At 47.4% G+C, this 22,686-nt stretch overlaps 1 protein-coding gene across 2 annotated transcripts in view; it reads left to right on the top strand.

Moving 5' to 3' along the window:
• Nucleotides 1-22,686, top strand: part of man1a1 (mannosidase, alpha, class 1A, member 1) — a 49,710-nt gene that overhangs the window by 13,726 nt on the left and 13,298 nt on the right. Inside the window, exons 2-4 of one of the 2 annotated variants that reach the window (XM_058064356.2) lie at nucleotides 4,652-4,748; nucleotides 11,323-11,438; nucleotides 13,033-13,113. In XM_058064356.2, the coding sequence (XP_057920339.2) occupies nucleotides 4,652-4,748; nucleotides 11,323-11,438; nucleotides 13,033-13,113 (294 nt within the window). Of the gene's footprint in view, nucleotides 1-4,651; nucleotides 4,749-11,052; nucleotides 11,144-11,322; nucleotides 11,439-13,032; nucleotides 13,114-22,686 lie in introns of those variants that run through there. The other variant, XM_078794474.1, reaches the window with a different exon arrangement.

The following is a 22,686-nucleotide window of genomic DNA, read 5'->3' as shown; positions in this document are numbered from 1 at the left end:
CGCCACACGTGTCCAGCTTAGATTGGTTGAGGATTGCGGCATGTCACGAACTTATGAACAAACACATCTGTCCGTCACAATGTCAACATTGGCTATTTACAGTGTGGGGGACGCTTCCTTCTCCTCTTGTGTCCCGGTAAACAATGTTAAAATCCTGGCAGTTTGACCCTGGAACAGATTATCTGTACTACTTAGTGCAGAGAGTGTTGTTTTCCCTCCCCAGCGCTAATAGAGCTTTTATTTCCGCCTCCTCACACTCGACTTCGCTTCACCTCTCCATGTCGTACCAGCGCACTTGTCAATCGGCCGTTTCTGCTGCTTTGTCGCCATGCGCTAGTCTGCACGGGCGAGACAAGTATTCATTTCCCCACCATTAGGTTGCAGACGTAGATTTGTGCCACCCGGCTGACTGGCCATTATGTTTGCGCTTTTGTACGTGTAATTATACAGCACGCCAGCGAGTGATGCGCACAGGTGCTCCAGCGCTCCCTTTGGCGCCTGCATCGTGCCCAGGAAGGCTGTTCCCGGGGCCAACACGCCACGCCGCTTCCTCCGAATTAGAGGCCATTTGTGATGGCGGCTGACAGCGCTAGGACTGGAAAAAGGGAGCTGGATGAATAAGTGGCAAACAGAGATGACAAGCCTTTTAAGTACTGGCAGCTAAATCTCACATAAATCCCACGGTTGGAGGCATTCAGCACCGCGGAAACACGGAAGTCAGACTCTTTACAGCGGGAACCTTTCATTCCTTTGTTTCCACAGGCTAAATCATGCAGGAACGAATCCGAGTCTGTCTATTCTATAACGGTCATCTTTAGGCATCAGAAGACGTTGACCTCAACTAGGATGGTTGTGTTGGCGTACGCTTTGGGCAGACCAGCAGAACAAACGAGGTCAACAACACTTCAACCTTTCAATGGTGGTTAATGATTGGTCTTGGTGCTGGAAAACACCTTTAGTGGACTTTTGACTCGGCTCTCTGAGCTCAACTTCATTCCCACATCCCACATCCCACATCCCACATTCCCACATCGGTGGAAGGCTTCCTGGCCGAGGCCGCCAGCCTTGGGAAGATTCTTCACTCAAACAAGGAACTCTATAGCACTACAGTCGTCTCCTTTGCAGAACTGGAATGTTGTCTGCGTATCATGGATGCTTGCTTCCTTCCCTCCTTCCTTCCTTCCTTCCTCCCTTGCTCCCTTCCTTGCTCCCTTCCTTCCTTCCTTCCTTCCTTCCTTTCTTCCTTGCTCCCTTGCTTCCTTGCTCCCTTGCTTCCTTGCTCCCTTCCTTGCTCCCTTCCTTGCTCCCTGCTCCCTTCCTTGCTTCCTTGCTACCTTGCTACCTTGCTTCCTACTTTGCTTCCTACTTTGCTTCCTTGCTTCCTACCTTGCTTCCTTGCTTCCTACCTTGCTTCCTTGCTTCCTTCCTTCTTTCCTTCCTTCCTTCCTCCCTTGCTTCCTTGCTTCCTTGCTCCCTACCTTCCTCCCTTGCTTCCTTACTTCCTTGCTCCCTATCTTCCTCCCTTGCTTCCTCCCTTGCCTCCTACTTTGCTTCCTACCTTCCTCCCTTGCCCCCCCCCCCCTCCATTGCTCCCTACCTTCCTCCCTTGCTCCCTCCCTCCCTCCCTCCATTGCTCCCTCCCTTCCTTCCTTCCTTCCTTCCTTGGTTCCTTCCTTCCTTCCTTCCTTCCTCCCTTCTGTACTGTACTTACAGGGTTGGTGTTGCTGGGCCGTAAGCGTGTGACACCTTTTAGTGTGGAGCCAATTAGCGTGTCTGAAATAGCCGGGGCCAGCGGGTCCTAATAGCCGCGGTCAACCTGCAGAATCCTGAGCTGTTAATCCAATTAGAGGCAGCACATCGGGATGCCGACCATGACGGCAGTAACACACAGGAATGTTTCTCCCTCAGTCGCATTTGCATTCCTGCTCTCAATTAGAGCTTCGAAGCTCGTTTGCTAGCCATTGATTAACACTTTCTCTGCTGAGGCCGCACACGTTTCACATTCTATGCACGTCCTTCATGGAGCCGCCATCTTATTCCCTCACTTCTTGCGGTGTTGTCTTTTCCTGAAATGGCTTTCTTCAGGCCTCTGATTGGCTAAAATGACCTCAGGGTCACAGACCATAGCGCCACCTGTAGCTGAAGCGTGGACATGAACCAAGGCAGGAAGTGATGAAGAAAAAGCACAAAGAGATTTGCTGTGCACATGCTGATGCCTTGTGATGCTCATGCAGCGTGACAGACTCCCTTCCATCACGGAAGGTCTTCACTGGGTTGCATCACGCCAGATGAATAGCTGCTGATTTCATGCGCCGCTCGCAGTCATGTGTCAAAGGGGCGTAGCGGAGCCTTAATTAGCCTTTAACGCCCGTACTCCACGCTTATCCCGCTCCTAACCTCCGTGGATGATGCACTGGCACAGTACGGCTTCACTAGCACACGGCAAGAGGAACACATTCACACGGATCAGCCTTCCTCATCTGCAAACACAGACGCACATTCATGGCAAGAAACGTTTGCATCAGATAGACGGCCCGCGACAGCTTCCACCCCGTTTAAACCCGCTAATTAAAGCCAGCGAGGCTGCTAATTACAGCTACTCGCCGCGTGTCACCTAGCGAGACGTGCTCGAGACTCTCCACTGCGACACGAGAGGAGGTGGAGAGGAGCCGCCTTGCCGACTCCTTCAGCATCGCTGGCATCGATGGCATGCATGGAGGCCTCGTGTCGGGCTAGCTGCACGGCACGTCAACAGATTAGCATCTGAAGTATGATAGCTGCTAGCGATACACGCACAGCAGACGTGTTAATGTAGGGCAGGGGTGTCCACCATGTGGCACGGGATTGTTTTTTTCATGGCCCGCAGCAATAAACGTGTACGTTAACAAGAAAACACCAACAAATACACCTACAATGTACATAAATACTCATAAATACTGAGGTGTGTTAGATGTTCCAGTGTGTATCTAGCGTATATCCCGTATATCCCGTATATAGTACGTAGTATACGTCGGTGTGTATGAGTGCGCTTGTTGCAGCTTTGATGTAGTTTCCCCCTTCAGCCCCAACCGGACGTGATCCCGTGTGGGTGGTGTTGTCAGTGATATTGTATTTTACTTCAGCTCTCCCGGCCGCTCTTATCTTTGTTTGCGCAGTCACTGTGTGACAGGTGAGAAGCTAGCGGAGCTGAAAATGAGATTTCTAAGCGGGTTGGGGCCGCGTGATTGACTGCGTGAGGGGCGGACATCGAGCAGGTGTCTCGCTGATAGGAGGACCCGCCAGTCCAACTGGTGTCTCGCACCGGTCACCCGCAGTCGCCCAATTAGCGCTGAGCGACACAGGGGTGCGCTTTTGAGGAGGGGGTGTGCGTTAATGACCAGAGAGGCGTTTCTGGCGTGCGACTGAAAGAGTGGGATGGGGGGGTGAAGGGTTTTGGGGGATCTAATCCACAGGCCCGCACCGGGATGCTGTAGAAGCGGGATTAAGCGGGATGGACGCAAGCGGCGCTGCATCCGCGTACGAGACGAACGTTAACGCCAGCCAAACGCCGCCGTGGAAATAAGATGATGCTCGCAAGCAATAATGGCGGCTCAGCAGAAGTGGGTGGCTGCTCGGGCTTTTAGCAGAGTTGTGCTAATTAATCTGCCAGCCATCATAATTAGCATTTGAATTGGTCATTTAGCGCCCCCATTCAGAAAACATCGTATAAAAAGTCATCCAGCTAAAACTTGGCAATTACAGTCAACTGCTTTTTGTCTTGCGACTCATACAGAAATATGCCATGGCGCATATTTCTCTGACTATTATATTAAAACGTATGACTCAAGTTGACAGAATCCTTCAACAGTCCAGCCTGTCACATTCTTGGCTGATGCAACCAATAAGATGCTTGCATACCAAGCACACCCGTCCCCTATTGCCATGTCAACAATAAATCACTGCCCCATGTGAACAACCACGGGTTGCCAACTCCTGGTCTAGGGCATAATCCGTTACGCCATTATCCAAACTGTGAACTTTGAATCAACTATGATCACAATGGTGACATCAGAAACTCCAAGGAGTCCAAGGTTCTCCCCCGGAAAGGGATGCAGTGCCATCCCCGGATCGGGATGAGATCCTGCCCCAAGTGGAGGAGAACCTTGGGGTCCTGAGTGAGTAAAGGATGGAACGCAAGATTAACAGGTGGATTGGTGCAACGTTAGCACCGATGCAGATGGGGAGGTGCATCTGGTCAGGGAAGTGTTCAGGGCACGTCCGAGCAGTAGTAGGTAGTAGGACACATTGGAGAGACTAAAACTGGCCTGGGAACACCTCGGGATCCGCCGGGAGGAGCTGGACTAAGTAGCCGGGACAGGGGCGCCTTCCCTGCCACTTCTGGGCTCAAGTAGTACCCACTTGGAACACAATCATGTCATCATCATGTCATGTTTCGAGGCATTGATGGCGCTGTAGATACCAACATTGACCACTAGGTAGAGCTGCACTCTAATCGGGACTTCATCCGCTTGTGTATTAGAATGTGAGAGAAAATTGAGAAGATGTCCGGTGGGATGGGCCGCGGTGGTCTACACATCCTGTGCATAAGAAGCAGCCCCTCAGTTGCTCTTCATAACTCACATCACATCTCCTCCTCTTCCTCCGCCAACAGATGATGAAACACGCGTGGGACAGCTACACACGTTACGCCTGGGGTTCCAATGAGCTGCGGCCCGTCTCCAAGCAAGGCCACTCCAGCAATCTGTTTGGTGAGTCCACACGCGTCCACACACGCTCACAGATTGATGTGGCGTGGCAGCCGCCCGCCACCGGTGGCGTGGCAGCCGCCCGCAACCGGCCACCGGCCGCCACCGGCCGCCACCGGCAGCCTTGGCCTTTCAGATTAGCAGTCAAATTGGCCGTCATTTGGATCCGTCCACCTATGGATGCTTCTAAATGTCAACGTTATCGTATATTCATATTGGGGGCAGCTGTCGGCGCCTGTCCTGCTAATGAGGGCGAAGACGGGGAACGCCAAGCCGCATTCCTTCCCCTCGAGGTGGATAATTGACCGAATCCGTCATCTGAGCATGGCGTAGCTCTTGGTTGCTAAAAAGGACGGCAGGAAGGTGGTAAACACGACGGTCATATCAGACTTCAACAGACTGGCGTGATTGGCAATCCTAAAAAAAACATGGCTGACATACGGCGCTCGCAAACGTGCTGTCGTGTTGATAAACAATCACAACATGAACCGATGTCTCATCAGCTGATGATATTGAACACCCATAATCAATTATTTTTATTTTTTTATGGGATTGGGACTACTTTCCGAATGTTCTGAACTCCTGTTTCCTTTTGGTAATGGATGTACGATCGCTCATAGTTGATACCGTTTCAACTCTGGATGTATTAGTACGTGTTTGTACGGAGATAAGCTTCTGAATGACCTGATTGGGTAATACGGATTTGAATCCTGGTTAGGACAGCGGCAATTGAAGAGAGAAGGGTAGGGTTCTGGAAGTGAATGTAATAATTGCAGGGTGCCACTTCACTGCTGGGAACAAGTGTGCACTAATTGATTTGCAATACGTTGTTGTTCCCATCGTATGTATAGAGTCCTTTGCTCCACTTTGCAGTCTGCATCCTGCTAGCGCTAATTTATGTGCATTTATGGCTGAAATGAGGGACGCAAACTGCTGATGAAACTTCTCAGCCATCCGAGCAGAAGTGTGCCTCCTCAAAGCCATCTTAAATCATGTTTGACAAGTGCAAAGATGTTAAAGAGCAATATTAATAGAAGGGCTCGATTTGTTCAAAGCAGGAGAAAGCGTTTGATTCGAGCCTCCTCTGAGGTCTGATTACTCTTTTCATCTCGTGTTTAGACTTGCTGCAACTTTCCTTCTCTCTTCTTTGCTCACACTCACCCCGCGTCGAGCGGATTGTCATGCAGCAAGCTGCTATAAATACCCTTGGAATGCCGAGGACAAATAAGTCCAAGTACAGAGTGACTGTCTTGTTCTTCTTTGTGGGCTACACCGCATGCTGTGACTCTTAGGGCTGTAACAATGCAGGCATCATTGGTCACATTCCTCTGCTCACCTCAGTCTAGGCTACGGTAAGGGAATAAGAATCTATAATCTTTGTGTTAATATTCTTGATGATCAAACCTAAAACATGCAAACAGCAACTGGTCATTCTCACACAGATTTGTTGACTGTGTAGACGCTCGACTACAGGAAGTTCTACTTCCTCAATATGAACCGTGGAGGAACACGGTACAACTCTGGTGCATACTGAAAAATGACTTTTGTTTTTGACTGAACACGTTTGGATTTGACATGAAAAGATGAATTTGACACCAGAGACCAGACATTTATTTCCAGGCGTGTTTTGGATCGTTGTCCTGCTGGAGAACGCAAGTTGGTTTTAGCTGGAGGTCACCAACAGATGGCCGGATAACCTCATTAGGTTTTTTTTTTTTGTAGACCGCAGAATTTGTGGTTTCATTTATCACAGCAAGTCTTCCAGGTCCTGAAGCAGCAAAACAGCCCCAGACCATCACACTACCACCACCGTATTTTACTGCTGCTATCATGCTATCAAATATGATTTTTGGTTGCTTTTTTCATGGTTATGGCCAATAGCACTGAATAAAATTCCAAATGTATCAATGAATCCACGTAGTTAGCATCGGAACGGGCAGCATCAAACCCTGATGGGAGCAGCCATCTTTGTAATTGGTGCGCCAAGCTTCCTTCCACCAACATGTCGTGTGTCCCAGGTCTATCATATCATCAAACGTCTCCCGGCTGTTTTCTTTTCCATGTTTCTTCTTCATCCCACGTGACTATTTAGTGCGAGCATCTACGACACAAAAACAAAATTCAGGCGTCGCTCTGTTCAACATTTCCTCCATTGTCCCCGAAGGACACAAAGGAGAAGGACGGGGATCCTTCCTTCTACGCATCATCCCGTCGGCGTCTGTCTTTCCTTTCTCTGCGATGAACACGTTAGAGCGGCTATGTTTTTTTTTCCATTGGACCTCTGTGCTCCAGATGCATTTTAGAAGGAGTCCCGGGGCTGTTTGTGGTCAAGTCCTTTTCAGTGTAAAACCAACAAGAGCTTGTATCGTCTAATGTCATCCATTTTTCATCCCTGGGAGGCCGTGGAAGACGATCTGCCTTAATAGGACGGCGGCGGGTGCAAGGTTGAACTTGGAATAAAGCAAACATTGCACCTTTTAGCTGCACTGCAATGATTAGAAGACTAATGTACAACAATAATGGAAGATTTAGCTTTTTCTCTTTTGCAGACGCCACAGTTGTTTTGTTAGCCACCATTAGCACAGCCCTCTCCTTTCACTCCATTATTTATGTCTACCTTATTACCGAGACAGCTAATTACCCTCGCTATTACATATTCCTCATCTTTCCCCCAAAAGGAAATGGTTACCTGATTCAACACAGGAAGTGACCAAACGTCCAGGAAATGCTGAACCACATGTTCTGAACAGTAGTTGACTACTGCATGTTTGACTTTATTTTATACGTAGGATTTTTTGGCATCCCCCAAATGGCTACATTTGTTGTTGTTGTTGTTGTTTGTGCCAAATGTAGTAGTGGTGACCTTGAAGGAGTCTGGAGGATGCAGCCGCCACCATCTTTATGTAGGATGTAAACACATGCCGTCCTCTTTTCTGTGCGTTCTAACGATAAAACCCCCAAAAAGGTTGTCCATAGTTTTACTCTTTGTTTCCACGGCACGCACGCCATCGTGGCCGCGACAGGCTGCGCTTCGTCTTCTAGCTGGCGGTCAAACTTCCGTCAAATTTCATGTCGGGCTGCAACATTGAAGCTGGCAGCCTCGCGTGTACCTCCGCCGCTTCTTGCAGGCCAACATCCACATTTCAATCTCATCCTCGGAGGCGGCCGCTGTCACAGGCAGAACTAAAATATTGTTATCATGCACAAACTCAATGTTTTGGCCTCTTTTTCAGTCTGTCCTGTTCCCAGAAAAGCCATTTAGCCATTTGACATTGAATCCGGGGCCCGGCTGCCGCACGCCATTGTGTGACTGAATCCGATATTCAATCTGTGTAATTGAGATGGATGGCGTAATTCTGCCACGGCCTTCCCTCAGGTTTTCACGCCGGACGTGTGAGGGGGGCTGGGGGGGAGGCTGGAAGGAAATGATGCGAACACATACTCATCTTTGGAGTTGACGTCACGAAGCCGTCATCTGACTGCTCGCATTAGTCTGATTAATCCACCAACACCAATCTTCTCAGCCTGAAACTGGAGCCGTCCCCCAGGCTTACAACCACATGACGTATTGTTGACCTCGGACTGGGAGAACTGGGCAGCCAGAAGCCAATCAGACTGTGAACTATGAGCTCCTGTGAATGGAAATCCAGTGGGATGTCGATGAGGCATTGTGCAAGACATTTTTGGAAGTGCGCGTTCACACTCGCAGTGGAGTGGACGTGGCTAGAGGGGAACCGGGGGTGGAGTAAATGAAACGGCTTGTTTGGGACAGAAGCATAAAGTGTATAGTAACACTGCAGAAAGAGGTGCAGAATCTGGAAGCTCTAGAAAGCTTTATGTGCGGGTTATTGTGTGTAGCTTCTCTATAGGAGTCCACAACTCGATACGAAAATGAGCATAATAGGACCCCTTTAGGATTGGTCAGATCACATCGGACTCGTCTGCACCATTCATCGTTAAAACCATGAACTTCAACACGGCTGTTCTCCTCAGCAGCGTTTGGTGTAACCCTAAGAGAAGTTGCAGCGGGGCTCAAGTTCAACGCTTTCTGCCTGCCATAACACGATTAGCTGACTGCTGAGCCACCACATCAACCCCCCCACCCCCCTCCAAAGCCCTTATTGATGACCTCTCAAAATCATCACCCGCCGCAGAGAGGACCTGGTGACGTGAGGTTGTAGGATTCAGGACCAGGCTGCAAAGTCTGAGCTAACAAGACGAAATGAAACACTTTGGAACGACGGCGGCTACCATCGTTTAAATGTCAGTGACACTTTTGACTGCTGAGTCAGGACGCAGCGCCGCTATTCATTTGTCTTTGCAGAGCGATCTGGAGAGCGAAAGAGAGAGAGAGCGAGAGAGGAAGAGGTTATGTCTTCACATAAGTCATGTCTGAAAGTGTCAGGCCACAGAGAACTAAGAGGAAAATAACAGGAAGCAGAAGCGGAACTCTCGGAGGAACTTGTGACACAATACTTTGTCCTCCAGCACTCGTGACAAAGCAGCATTTCTCTCATCTATGCCACCTATGTGATCTATGTGATCTATGTGATCTATGCCATATCTATGTGATCTATGTGATCTATGCCATATCTATGTGATCTATGTGATCTATGCCATATCTATGTGATCTATGTGATCTATGTGATCTATGCCTCGTAGACTAAATGTCAATAACAGACCTCTCAGAGGTCAGAGGTCGCAGCAATCATAGTTTGGCCAAGAACTGATGTAGGTATCGTAGCTACAACAGGAGCTAATATCTGCCCATATCTGGTATTTACAGTCAGACCAAAGAAAAGCGAGCCGCTGACCTTTTGTGGCTTGCGCTAGCTGTCCAGTAAACAAAAGAAGAGCGCCATGTTTTGTCATGCACGGTAAATATGTCGCGGTTCCTTTGCCAAAGCCAGCTGCTGGCAGATTGACTCACATTTCATGTTGACCTCCGGTTTCCGGCTAAGTTTAATGGCGCTCCGCACGAGGGTCAGGGCCACATGATGATGATGATGATGATGATGTCATCGCCACGCCTGGTGATGCTCACTGTTGGCAGCATGGTGCCGTGAGGCTAGCTGACTCATTCGTCATGCTACTAGAAGATGGCAAACGCTTTGTCCTCATAACATTACCACATATTCTCATATTGTTTTAAAATTGCATATATTTCTCGGAATATTTTGACATTATTGTCTGAAAATTACACCAGTTTTTTTGCCTTTCTACTGTTTTTTTCCTAGAAATTTTCTTCTCGTGATGATGATTATTATTATTATTCATTCATTCATTATTATTATTTTCTTATTGTTACACTTTCGTAATTTTCCAAAAATTATAACATAATTGATTTTTTTAAATAGTTAACAGTTTAGAACTTAGCTAACATTTTCTCTCGAATTGTCAGACATTTTCTTGCTAAGCTGTCAGTTGACGTTGTATCACTCAATCACGTCAATCACGCCTCTCATCATTCTATTCTCGAAGAACGTCCCTCGTCCATTTTGGAGCTAGCAGCGATTCTTGGCTTGACAGGATATAAATGACAAATGAAATGGATAAATTTTGATTTATCGTCACATTTATCTTTATTGAAGACGTTTGTTGGCAAAGACAACGATGAGCGGTGAGGGAGGAGAGGAAGAGAGAGTCACAAACGTCTTCTGTCTTGAATCCCATTGAGTTTCTCTCCTCACGTGTCAAAGGGTGGCCTCTGGCACCTTTCATTGGCCCCACTGTGGGTTATTTTGCAGCGCTGCTCCATGAAAACAATACAGAAACCTCTGGTGTGACTGTTAGTTAGCAAAGAACTCCACCGTTCATCATCGCCGCCAGAAAGCGAATTATACGGCTGTATGTGAAGATTTGAGCGGAAAGATAAAGACGCTCATGTAGCAGGCTGCACTTTTTCTCTTTGCAGCGTTTGATGCCTTTGATAAAAAAAGAAAGATGGGGCTGCCATTAGTATTCAGGTCTGCACCTCAGCCATCTGTATCGCTCTCATGGACAGTGAGTGGGAAACAGGAGGCGCACTGAGGGGGAAGGAAGCACGGCGACAAGACAATAGACACCAGGAAGAAGCCCCCTCACCTCCCGGTGGCCCCCAGGGGCTTCATGTACCGAGAAAGGACAAGTCACACGCTTGAAGGAAGATCCTAAAGACAACCGGCCGTCCTCGGCGGCGGAGACGGGATAATCAAGCGGGTGGGGGTGGGGGCTCCCGGGAGGTTTCTAATCAATCAATATGTACAAATCAATCTGTCAGACAGGTGCTGATTGTTTGCTCCTGTTATCACTTCTCATCCAATCACAGTCAAGCACAAAAGAAAAGAAAGCGCAGGAACACGTGCCTGGCATTACCTCTCCAGGGAATACTGCTGTGTTGTGTTGGCTTCTCTAATCAGGTATATGAGCACAAGGTTTTATTTTCATATTTCCTCTTTTCCAGGGAAGAATGAAAGGATGCTACTTTGCTACTTTGCTATTTGCTGCCCCTGCTGGTTGCAACCAAGTACTACATCACTGCTTCAAAAAGGCCGCCTTCAATGAAGAATGAAGGATGTCCCTGGTGTTTGTCTTGCAGGAAGTATAAAAGGAGCCACCATCGTGGACGCTCTGGACACGCTCTACATCATGGAAATGTTTGAGGAATTCGATGCTGCCACCGACTGGGTAGAGAAGAACCTGGACTTCAACGTGGTGAGTGTGTGCGTGCGGCCGTGATTGTGGAGTAAATAGACGGAAGGAAAGGTCGCCGCCCCCGTGGTGAGCCATAATTCAGTCAACAAAGGCCGGGATCATCCATCTGAGCATGGAGACGCCTCGCAAGGCCGACCTTCATTTGCATGCCTTCCGCCTAATCAATGTCAAAGACGTGCAAACTGTTTGCGTCGCCGTCCGCTGACGTGATGCAAGCCCGTCTACAGACGCCGTTCCGTGAGTGAGGAGGTGAAAGTCAGAAATAATTTAGCAGCTTGCGGCGCAAATGAAGAAAGAATGTCTTTTGTGGTGGGGGGGGGGCGCCGCCGCCTCCTCCTCACCTGAATGTTAAACACGCGGCAACACCGCCGTCCAAACGCTTTGTTCTGCCGCTTGCTGCTCGCTCCCTGGATGCATGCAGAGTGGAAAAGGTGGAAATATGCTACCGTGGAGATGATGCTTGGATTGTTATCACCAAAGCGATGCTTCGTGCTTCGTGCTGCTCCTGCACACGTGCAGCACGTGTGTCAGCGCATTTAAGGAGGAGCTGATAATGAACTTTCTACTGCATGAAGAGGAGAAGGTAAACACAGAAACCATGAAGACACCAGGTCTCCACCAGAGACACTTTACTGTCATTTCCATCTCTCCTCCTCCTCTGAGGTTCCCGGGGGGGCAGACACCCCGTTCTCGTACTGATTCCATGACATAACTAAGATTCAGTGGAACCTGTTTTTGTCATGAACTGGTTCCAAATGAGCAGACCAAAACACAACTGAACCGTTTTTAAATGAAACCTTTGATTGTTTAGGGAGGAAATCTCTATGGCCCCCCCTGGTGAGAACGTGATGGCCCCCTGAAGCTAATAGCCGCCCCCCTTAGCAGCAACAACTGCAATCAACGTTTGTGATAACTTGCAATGAGTCTCTTCCAGCTGTGGAGGAATTGTTGTCATTCAGCTGCATTGGAGGCTTTTGAAGGTCATACCACAGCAGGTCAGGACTTGGACCAGGCCACTCCAAAGTCTTCATTTGGTTTTTCTTCAGCCATTCAGAGGTGGACATGCTGGTGTGTTGTGGATCATGGTCCTGCTGGAGACCTTCCTAGTTTGCTACCAATGGGTGACTAGGATTTTGGTGACTTCAACCACAATTCTAAGGAGCGTTTCATCGTGTGGCTGATGGCAGCAGATAAAAACGTCATTGTCCAAGTCCATTGTCTTTAACGTTGATGGAGGAATATGTTTTATGAATATGTTTTCCATTCTGTTTTGAGCTGGAAAAGTTGTGATTCGGTGCAAAACATTTCTATCCTATATTGTTTCTGCCTGCTTCCGCTTACATTCCTTGTTTTTATCCGGGATTAATTAGCTCCACCATCCAACCATTCTTTTTCCGCCGTTACATTTCCTTCGTTGACAGGATGGCGTATTGTCTTATCTGCGAGCGACAGCACGGCGCGGTCGCTCACAATAAAATAAAAGCTGCATTGTTCCTGCCTTCTGCAAACTTCACATTGGGGTTTGTGTTTATTATTTGCGGGCCAACACTTTTCCTCTCTTTTCTCGTTACTGATCAACGCTTTGTCTCCGCAGAACGCCGAAGTGTCCGTCTTCGAGGTGAACATCCGCTTCGTCGGAGGCCTGCTGTCGGCGTACTACCTGTCCGGGAAAGAGGTGAGGATCGGGATTGGCGCTACACGAGGTTGTGGTTGAATTTTCCGTGAGTGGACTGGTAAATCAGCTTTTGGGTTTGTGCTGCAAGAAATATGCAGCAAAATAAATTGACTTAAAAAAACCCAAAGTTGATGTAACAGCTCCGCTGGGCAGCTAGCAGTGCTGCACTTGACTCAGTCAGCGTGATGGCATCTGCTCCATGGAGCTGGAAGCACAAGCTATGCAGGCTCTCCAACGCTAATGTGTGACATTGTACGCCATTGTAAATGGGCTTCCGGCTTTTGGCTAGGACCGAGAGGACAAGCGGTAAAATCCAGCATCATCAGTGCTTTTTTGGAAGGGGGGGGGCACATTCTGCACTCTGACTTGAGTGCAGCATGTCGACAAATCTTCACAGCAGCTTTATTCCGTAAAAACGATGGAGGAAAGGATTTCCTCCGGGCTTCTCACTGTGCTCGCATTACTCTGCTGTGAGTGTGTATTAGTGTGTGTGTGTGTGTGTGTGTGTGTGCGTGCGGTAACAAGAGGCTGCGAACGTGACATCAAACTTTGACTCTGATCTCACTCCATGCTGCCAATGTGGGATTTTCCTCCTCATCTGGCCTTTTTATTCCCCGCCTCCTAATGATATGCATCTGTTCCTAATTAATTATAAGTTAGCGCTGAAGAGTCAATAGCTCCACGGCCTGCAAATCCCCCGTCGGAGAGCTTTTTAAAGCCTGGCGGCTTCGGCGCAGGTTTAGTGAAAAAGAGGCTGAATCACCAGAGACTCGGCTGCAGCCTTGATTGTCAGTGTTGTTCTCCCTTTAAGCTGCAAACATTCAAACGTTTGGTGTCTTGACTGAGCCAACGGGGCCTTCATTAGCGCCCCTCCTGCCCTGGAAAGAGAACGGGGGGGGGCAGCACATTGCATGCTCAGTCAGGCTCCGTACTTCAACACGTAGATTCAGAAGACGGTGGAAGCAACTTCAATCCTCGCCTCATTTTCCTCCGTTTTAGACTCCCTTTTCTGCCTTCCTAAATATTACATTTGTAGTCGTACATTTGTAGTTTACATCGTAATAACTGCAAGATGGGAACATTCAAAAAGACAAGAAGGAAGCCCACCTGGGAAGCTTCACCGTATTCCAAATGCACAGCAAGTCTCTTAGGTGGGCAATGGTCCAGTATGGTGCCGGGCCACCAGATGGCGCCATGGATGCCATCGGTCAATGAACTGCTCTGCTGGATGAAATGGCCATTCTTAGGTATACCTTTTGAGTGTTAAGTTGCTGTGTGATGAGTTTAGTGTTGCTGCTAAAGTGTTGTTGTTCTGTATTTAATGACCTCCTGCATTATCCTTGTTGTGAGTGCACCAATAGCTCGTTATTGGCTCCTAGAGCTACCCAGGATTTCAACTGTGCTAGTTCTGATGTAAAGGAGATAGTACAAGATTAGAGTTTAGCCATAAATTAGCTTTCCACTTTATTCTGATAAAATGACAGACGTTTCCATGTTTTATTTTGCAGCCACCAATGGCCTCCGTGCCACACATTGGAAACCCCTACCTGATCCTAACCTGAACCCCACAAATAGCGGGGAGTTTTCTGCTTTTTATGGATAAGAGGGGGTTAACATCAGACGTGCTGCACGTGTTGGGATGCTGTAAAAAGTGTCTAAAAATAAGTCGAGATGAACGGTCTCTCCGCTGTGACGTGAGCGTAGTCCAATATCAACTTCCTTGCCACCGCGGAAGAGTTGAAAAGGACGTTTGTCTTTTTGAAGTTCTGTGAATAGTTGTTAAATTTAGACTTCCCACAACGTGACCCACATCTGCATGTCGCCACACAGGGAAGGAATACTAATGATTTTCCAGGCAGCCTGATTGGCGTACGGAATGAGGACAAAGAGCTCTTGACGGGGAACGGTGCAGGTAGCAGATGATTTCATGGTGGAACCGTCTCGCTGTGAAAAACGCCGGCCGCAAACTGTGACTCGTTATCATTTCTCAGCAGTCGCTCATAAGCGCTTTGCTTTTTTCTGGTTTTGTCCTTTAATGAGCCAATCAATGCGGCACTGAAACGTCTCCACGCGCCTCCTGCCTCCGTGTCCGAGTCCGAGTTCTTAGAGGCGGCTGATTGGTGATCCTCTCTGTGGCTCAAAGTCGCCGGTGGGGGGGCCGCCGAGCGGTTAGCAAAAAGATGCTAGCTAGATGGGATGAAGAAAATAACACTTGAGGAGTGAAGATGTTTGGTGAAGGACGCATCACCGTATAAAAACAATATTCCTCACACAAAGCAGCAGAATCCATCACATCCAAGAAGGCTCTCCAAATGCGGTGAGAGAGAGAGAAATACTGCGACGTGAGAACACAAATAAGAAGTAATAACCTAAAAACCTTGCGGAGAGCGTCGCCGGCCAGCTCCGAGCGAGTGACTCAGATGATGGAAAACAGGAAGCGAGGGAGCGCAGGCACAGAGATGATAAAAGAGTTTTACAGGACACGTCGGAATCACCGAGGGTGACAAAAGTTCTCCTCCATCGTCACTTGACGTCCCTCCAGACTGACGTTATTCAGCATTAGCTTGACAGAAGAGAGGCTTCCCTAAAACCTGCTCGGCTTGTTTTTCCTGGCTGTCCTCCTTGTAGCAGCAGCGTATAGATTTTGGCCCCCCCGGCTCCCCATTGATCGCACCGTCCAAATGTTCTTGTCCTCAACACATCGACTGCGGTGGCAAAGATCCAACTGGAGTACGGAAGGGAAGAACACTCCAGATATGAGGAAGCTGCGTGTGAATATTGTCGTACGTGAATCCATGGCAACCGTCTCGCCCGAGCAAGCCTCGTCGGTTGATGCTGAAAGACTAGATAGGACAGCTGGTACCTGAGGGGGGTGGTGCGGGATTCACTCTTTGGTGGCACGACCACAGTCCTTAAGATACGTTGGAGTGAGGAACCACAGTCGGGGTGGAGATCCAAGAGTCGTTATTGTCAGTTCAGCGTATGGCGAGGACACATTGATCATCGGAATGACTTTCTTCCCTCTGATTCCTTTAAGGAGTATAAATAGGAATTATGATGAATCATGTACTACAATCCAAAAAAAAGTGACAATACTGCCAAATGTACACAATATGAGGTACTTCAGTACATTAAGTATGAGGAAGGGTTGACGTGAGGAAGTGGTAGTTAACAGGCGCCGATGTTGTTATCCGCTGATTCCTTTAAGGCCCTAAATTCCATAAAATGAGTCCATGATGAAGTGATAAGTTCCGTATTGAAAATCTATATTTGTTTCATTTTTGGATTTGCTTCGGGGCACCAATTTTCCACATTTGTGTTCCGAAGCCACGCATCCAACGAGCCGCACGGTTTGGTCGTGTTAACGTACATACGGTCGGGACCAGAAAGGCCTTTTTACCGCACTGTGTGTAGGCGGGGCCATGCGAAACATCGTGATTTGCCGATGAATTCCAGAGTAACATTTTGTGTCAAAGAGTGGCACCAAACATGGCAGCCATTCTATTTTGGAAGGTTGCTTTTGTTTGTGGCGCCTTCACAAAGCGTGTTTGTAACATCATAAACCAGACTGAAATAAAAGCTGTATCATTGGCACGCGGCCCCCCCACTGCGGAGTCGCCGGCCAGGCGGGGCCTCCCTACAAGCCGGCCCGCTGACCACCGCCAGCTGAAACCACACACTCGGCCACGGAGCGCTGTGGGATGTGCTGGAAGGAAGCGATAGACGGCTTCTACGCTCCGACCTCGGGAAACGCCATTCACTCGCCGAGGAAAAACAACCACCCCCACTCGTCTGTTTCCTCCTGCTGCTGGCCGCCGTCAATGCGCTGCTTCTGAGCGCCTTAAACCTACGTGCACGCACACACGCACACACACACACACACACACACACACACACACACCAAGCCAAGGAGAGATTCCTTCCAGAGCGTGGACAATTAATTTGCAGGATATCTTTATAATCTCCTTTCAGCCGCTCAAATCTGTCCTGGCCAGAGAGAGTTGGGCTTCACGGCGAAGGAGGATTAGGAAGTGGAATGACTTGTCAGGCCAATATGATGTTTACTCTTCCATGACAACACCTACAGGAAGTAGGAAGTGCAGAAATGAAACTTCTACTCTTCCGGGAAGATTTTGGAGCGGTCAGAAGTTCCTGATGTTGCCGTCCAAAATATCTAGTTAAAGTTAAAGTCTAGTAAAATAAAGTAAAGTAAAGACGTGCGCCTTTAGTGACACGGTCCCTTTTCAGCAAGTTTGTTATTCCATCTTGCCAAGGGACTGTACTATTTCAGATGGTCAGAAGGTCAGATGTTTCCCTCAGGAAATCATTGAAGTCCAATCAATCCCTTCTAGACAGCCACAAATATTAAACACATACTTTTTCTTAGTTTTACACAGAACAACAATGTGGAATAAGTCTACACCAGGAATAGATGGCTACATGAACATTTTACCTTTACAGAGCTCGGACAGCGTATGAAAACCGCCGTTTGTGTGTATTTCAGAGTACAGCAGTAAAGTAATCCCTCGTTTACGGCAGTTCATTGGTATTCGGATGCTCATATGAACTATACTAGCTCATATATTAGCTAATAAAGCAAATATATTTTTCCTATAAATGGCTGTAGTCAACCACAAAACAGCGATCATTTTATTAATTATTGAAAAACTATAAGTGGAAAAAAAAAACAAGTGGAAAAACTAAGTGAGAGTTTAAATCACAATGAAGACCAAATATAGATTTTCCTCTGCAGGCAACACGCAGCCATTCTTGAATAAATACTACAACATAAGTGAGTAGTAAGATTGCCTACAGTCAAGCATGATTATACTAGTGGCGCATGAGCCCCGTCGGCACCGGGGGAGCTGCGGTTCATTGCGGGAGGTATGAATTCCAACATGTGACTAAACTTTTTTTAGTTTAAAAACTGTCATGCAGCCCAGATTCTGCGTCACCGTATCACAGTGTCGCAATCCCCTGTTAAACCTCGATGAACCACAGCTCCCCAGTGCTGGCAGCACTCATGCAGCCCCACGCTGTGACGCTACCACTTGTGTTGCCAATGTAGACAATGATGGCTGTGTTTTGCCTCACCTTTAGCTGCTGTACAAGCCGTACATTGACTACTCTACAGCATATCCGTGGTTGCTGATATGTGGGGGCGGTACTTCCTCTTGTCGGATACTGTACTCGACGAGTCCTTTTCAGCATCTTGCGCTCAAGAAGATGCTAGCAGCCGCGAGCGTACCCTAATCTTGTTGTCCATGTCCGAGTCATGGTGGCCACACAGGCTCTTCATCTCAGCTGTCAGATGTAATGGGATTAGTCCGCCAAGCAGGAGGCAGACTGGCGCTGGGAATGATAATAATCCACATGCAAACACAATTCTCATTCTGGGAAGTTGGGACTTAAAAACGCCGTCGGCGGGTGAGAGGATGTACGAGACGGGCTGGCAAGGAAAGAGACCAAGGAGGGAAGATGTTTGTGTTGCACGGCATGGAGCTTAAAATGGATTGGATTCAGGAAATGGAGACAAAAAGTCCCTTTTGGTGTTGTGGGTCATGTTGCAAGGCAAGAAGGAAGGTTAGGAAACTTCCTGATTGTAAGCAGTCATAAGGATTTATGGCGGACTGCTATCAGTCCAGGAGGATATCTCTCGCTTGTCAAAGCTAATATCCGATCTCATCGGTTTATCCTTCACAACCGTAGTCAACAACGTTTCTTTGTCTTGGCCTGGATGTTGAATTTATTGCAGCCGGCTGACCTTGGCAGCCTTCTTTTAGTCCATAAAAGGACCAGTTGAGGAGTCATTGGCTGGGAAGAGGCCTGCTGTAACAGCGAGAAAGGATTTGGGATGAAAACGTTCAACACCATGATGGCGTTTGAACGAAGATGACTATTATTCATCTCTGCCATTTGACTCATGTCGTCGTAATACGTTATTGTCAAAAGAGATTAAATCTATCTGCTCCGGGCTAAATAAATAATCACTCTGGCGGTATTAAATCCCGGTCTTATTGATATGAAATGCTGCATTTTAATCAGTATCACTATCTTCCCAGATTATCACTCTCTAATCACTCCAACATATCAGACTACGCAGGCTGGACTGTGAGCGTGTTGTACGCTGCAGCCTGAATTGTCCCCGGGACATTGTAGGGTGTGATTACACCTGCTGACCACAAGGGGGCGGGCTGCTAGGATAATGTTCGTAGATCATGGTATCCTAGTAGTACGTTCTGCTTGTACATATTCTCATCGTTTCCTGGTGCATCCAGCTTGTTTGCATTCTCAGATTGTAGTACAAAACCCTCGTTAGTCGTGGTTAATTAGTACTAGACCTGACCATGGTACGTGAATTTATGCAAGGTAGGATTCTTTGTTTACATATGGAATATTTTTGTAGTTCCAGCATAAACAGTTTACACCCTTCTAAATATACATTTACATTACTAGAGCCCCCTGCACATGAAATAGCACCCCTATAGTCAGCTTATGCCTAAATGCCTAATTTTAAATGTACTATATAAGCATACTTTGTGGCTAATAGGCTGTAGTCAACCACAGAACAACCATCATTCATTATATATTTTTTCATAGCCTATCCCAGCTGACTTTGGGCGAGAGGCAGACTGGTTGCCAACCAATCACCAATCACAGTATTTTTACATACTATAAACAATATTTCTCCATATTCTATCGGTAAGAATGTTCAACAGACTGAATGGCAGCTCACTTTTTAAAGAAACGTCTTCTGGTGTTTCGCTTGATGGTTTGGACCTTCGGTTTGGTTTAACTCTGTTTTTGCTTTGCGCTTTTATTTCCTTACTTCCTGTTTGGCGTTTGCATTGCCGTTGCTCTTGTTAGACGGAGCTGTGCACTCGTGGCTGATGAGTCTTCTGATTCCGTGCAGCTCAGCTACTTGCTGGTTGTTTCTTTCCATTCTAGTGAGCGATTGGAAGGGTAGCTATATTAAGTTTATAGCATCGACGGCGAAGCATCAACGGCGGGGTCCAGGAGTTCTCGAGCTCACTTCCAAGCCGCTCCAGTAAACGCTGCGATTACCGAGCTTGCACTTTTTTTACCCCGGCATAAGCGGTGAAATGTCAAGCGTTTCTGCATAGTCTGCTCGCTTTTAAGCCTCGGCTCCAGCCAGCATCGTGTAAACGTGGCATTAGAGCGCAATCAAGCTCGGCTCTGCTCAGCGCCGTGGAAAGAGCGAGCGTCTCCCGGGGCCGGGCCCGAGGGCTGCAAGCTTTACCCATCAAGCCGCCTCTCCGAGTGCAGCCAAGAGACGAGAAACGGGACGCCTCGTCGTTGGTGTCCTCCTGGCTTTTGCTTAGCAGCGTGAAATGGCCCGGCAGGACCACCTTGACCCTCTTTGCCGAGTGCCCAGGTCTCCACAGGACAGACAGTTGGCTCTCGTTATATAACTTAACAACAAACCTACATAATTGCCTGGGTGCTTTCCTTAACCTTTGAACCCTGCGGTTCATACAGTGGTGCAGCTAATTCATGACCTTGTTGTCATCCAAACAAATCCTTACTTCAAATCATTTTCATGCAGACCTGCCAACATGTACACATTTATAGTACTCAACACTTTATAGTACTCAACACCAGTTTGTTGCTGCTTTCACTTTTACTTCAGTCTGTATGAAACACATACTACATACTACTTTAGAATATCAAATGGGGGCGGATGCGAAAAAATGTCTGTCCCCTGGGGGGGCATGACAGAAAATAATTGAGAAGCACTAGAGTACTGTTATTCAAATGTACACAACAAACAATAGCAAAGGTACTATCCAATACTAAGTAAACACATTCATATTACAAAGATTTGAAAATAAATACAGTACTCCCAGGTGTTCCATGTACTTTATGTATAACTTTATTTGTTACCACCACGCTAGCGTGATGAGCAGCAGGCCCACGGAGACCCTGGAGGAGCCACAGAGACCCACAGTGTGCATGTAAAGCTGTACATTAGCTGTAAATTAGCATCCTTAATCCATCCCCGACGTATGCAGTGACCCCCCCCCCCCATCCTTCAACAAGATCTTGTATTGGATCTCATGAGATTGTCTTCGTGTTTCTGTTGTTTGTGAGCAATCCTAAAAGATGATTTGCATTTTACAGGCGAGTTGTGGCTTAGCTCCTGGAACAAATGATCATTTTATAGCCAACTTTATCGCCCGCGGCAACGAGAGGGATGCCTTCATGGCTTGTTTGCTTGTTGGTGAACGAGGTAGCACCAAAACCAATTAAGCTATTCGTCTTGGGAGGGAGGCGGAATGGGCCAGGAAACAAATCAGTACATTTTCATATTCATGGTGCATAATATGCCTTCATTCTAAATGGAACGCATCCGGTCGGTACATGCCGTTTCTTCCTGCATTTACAATGCTACAATGCTACAATGCTACAATGCTACAATGCTACTTGCTTTATATTTACACATGCTGCTGTTGGGGCAGGTCCCTAAACGCCTGAAGTGATCTATAGATCTATAGTCCTAGAAGTGAAATGAAGACATGGAGTCAAAGATTCCATAAACGGAACAGAGAAACCACCTGAAGTTAACTTGGTTGTACGACGAACATGAACATTAGCTAAGCATTAGCTAAACATTAGCTGAACATTAGCTGAACATTAGCTAAACATTAGCTGAACATTAGCTGAACATTAGCTGAACATTAGCTGAACATTAGCTGAACATTAGCTGAACATTAGCTGAACATTAGCTAAACATTAGCTAAACATTAGCTAAACATTAGCTAAACATTAGCTAAACATTAGCTAAACATTAGCTAAACATTAGCTAAACATTAGCTAAACATTAGCTAAACATTAGCTAAACATTAGCTAAACATTAGCTAAACATTAGCTAAACATTAGCTAAACATTAGCTAAACATTAGCTAAACGTGGTGATGGTTTGGTAAACGTTAGGTGAACATTTGGTGTACATTTTGAAAACGTGTAGTAAACATTAGGAAACGTGGTAACGGTTTGGTAAACATTTGCAAACGTTTTCTAAACATGAGATAAACGTTTGCCCAACATTACGTTGGGCAAAAAGTGCACAATGAATGCTGGGTAAGCAAACGTTTGGTAAACATTGGGTAAACATTGGGTAAACATTGCTAACTTTCTGTGACCGGCTGTCAGACGATCACAAGCCGTCCCAAAGTGCTGTGATGGAATTTCACACACGGGGGGGGCTAGGGGCTGTTGCACTGCCTGCAAACGTTTTGAAGCTTTTTTGGGCCCTCTCGGTGTGAGAGGCGGGATGATATCTTTTAAAGTGAGTGTCAATCAAAGTCAGCCAGCGGTGGCGGCTATGCTAATTGTATTGCTCCCATGGGAAGTTTGTCTCTGTGAAGCTTCTCTGGAAGATCACCAGTGGGATGGGACGGCCTGAACCTCCAGGCCCCTTCAGGCCCCTTCAGGCCCCTTCAGGCCCCTCTCTTCATCACAACGCTGCACTCAGCCCTCACCTGTATCTTTATGGAACTTTATGACATAACCGTGAGCATCGCAGCTAGGTTGTTTGTGAACGACAACAATA

This window comes from Doryrhamphus excisus, linkage group LG11, assembly GCF_037039965.1.
Source record: "Doryrhamphus excisus strain RoL-2023G ecotype Guam linkage group LG11, RoL_Dexc_Guam_v1.1, whole genome shotgun sequence".
NCBI lineage: Eukaryota > Metazoa > Chordata > Actinopteri > Syngnathiformes > Syngnathidae > Doryrhamphus > Doryrhamphus excisus.
This window is presented reverse-complemented; position numbering and strand designations above follow the sequence as displayed.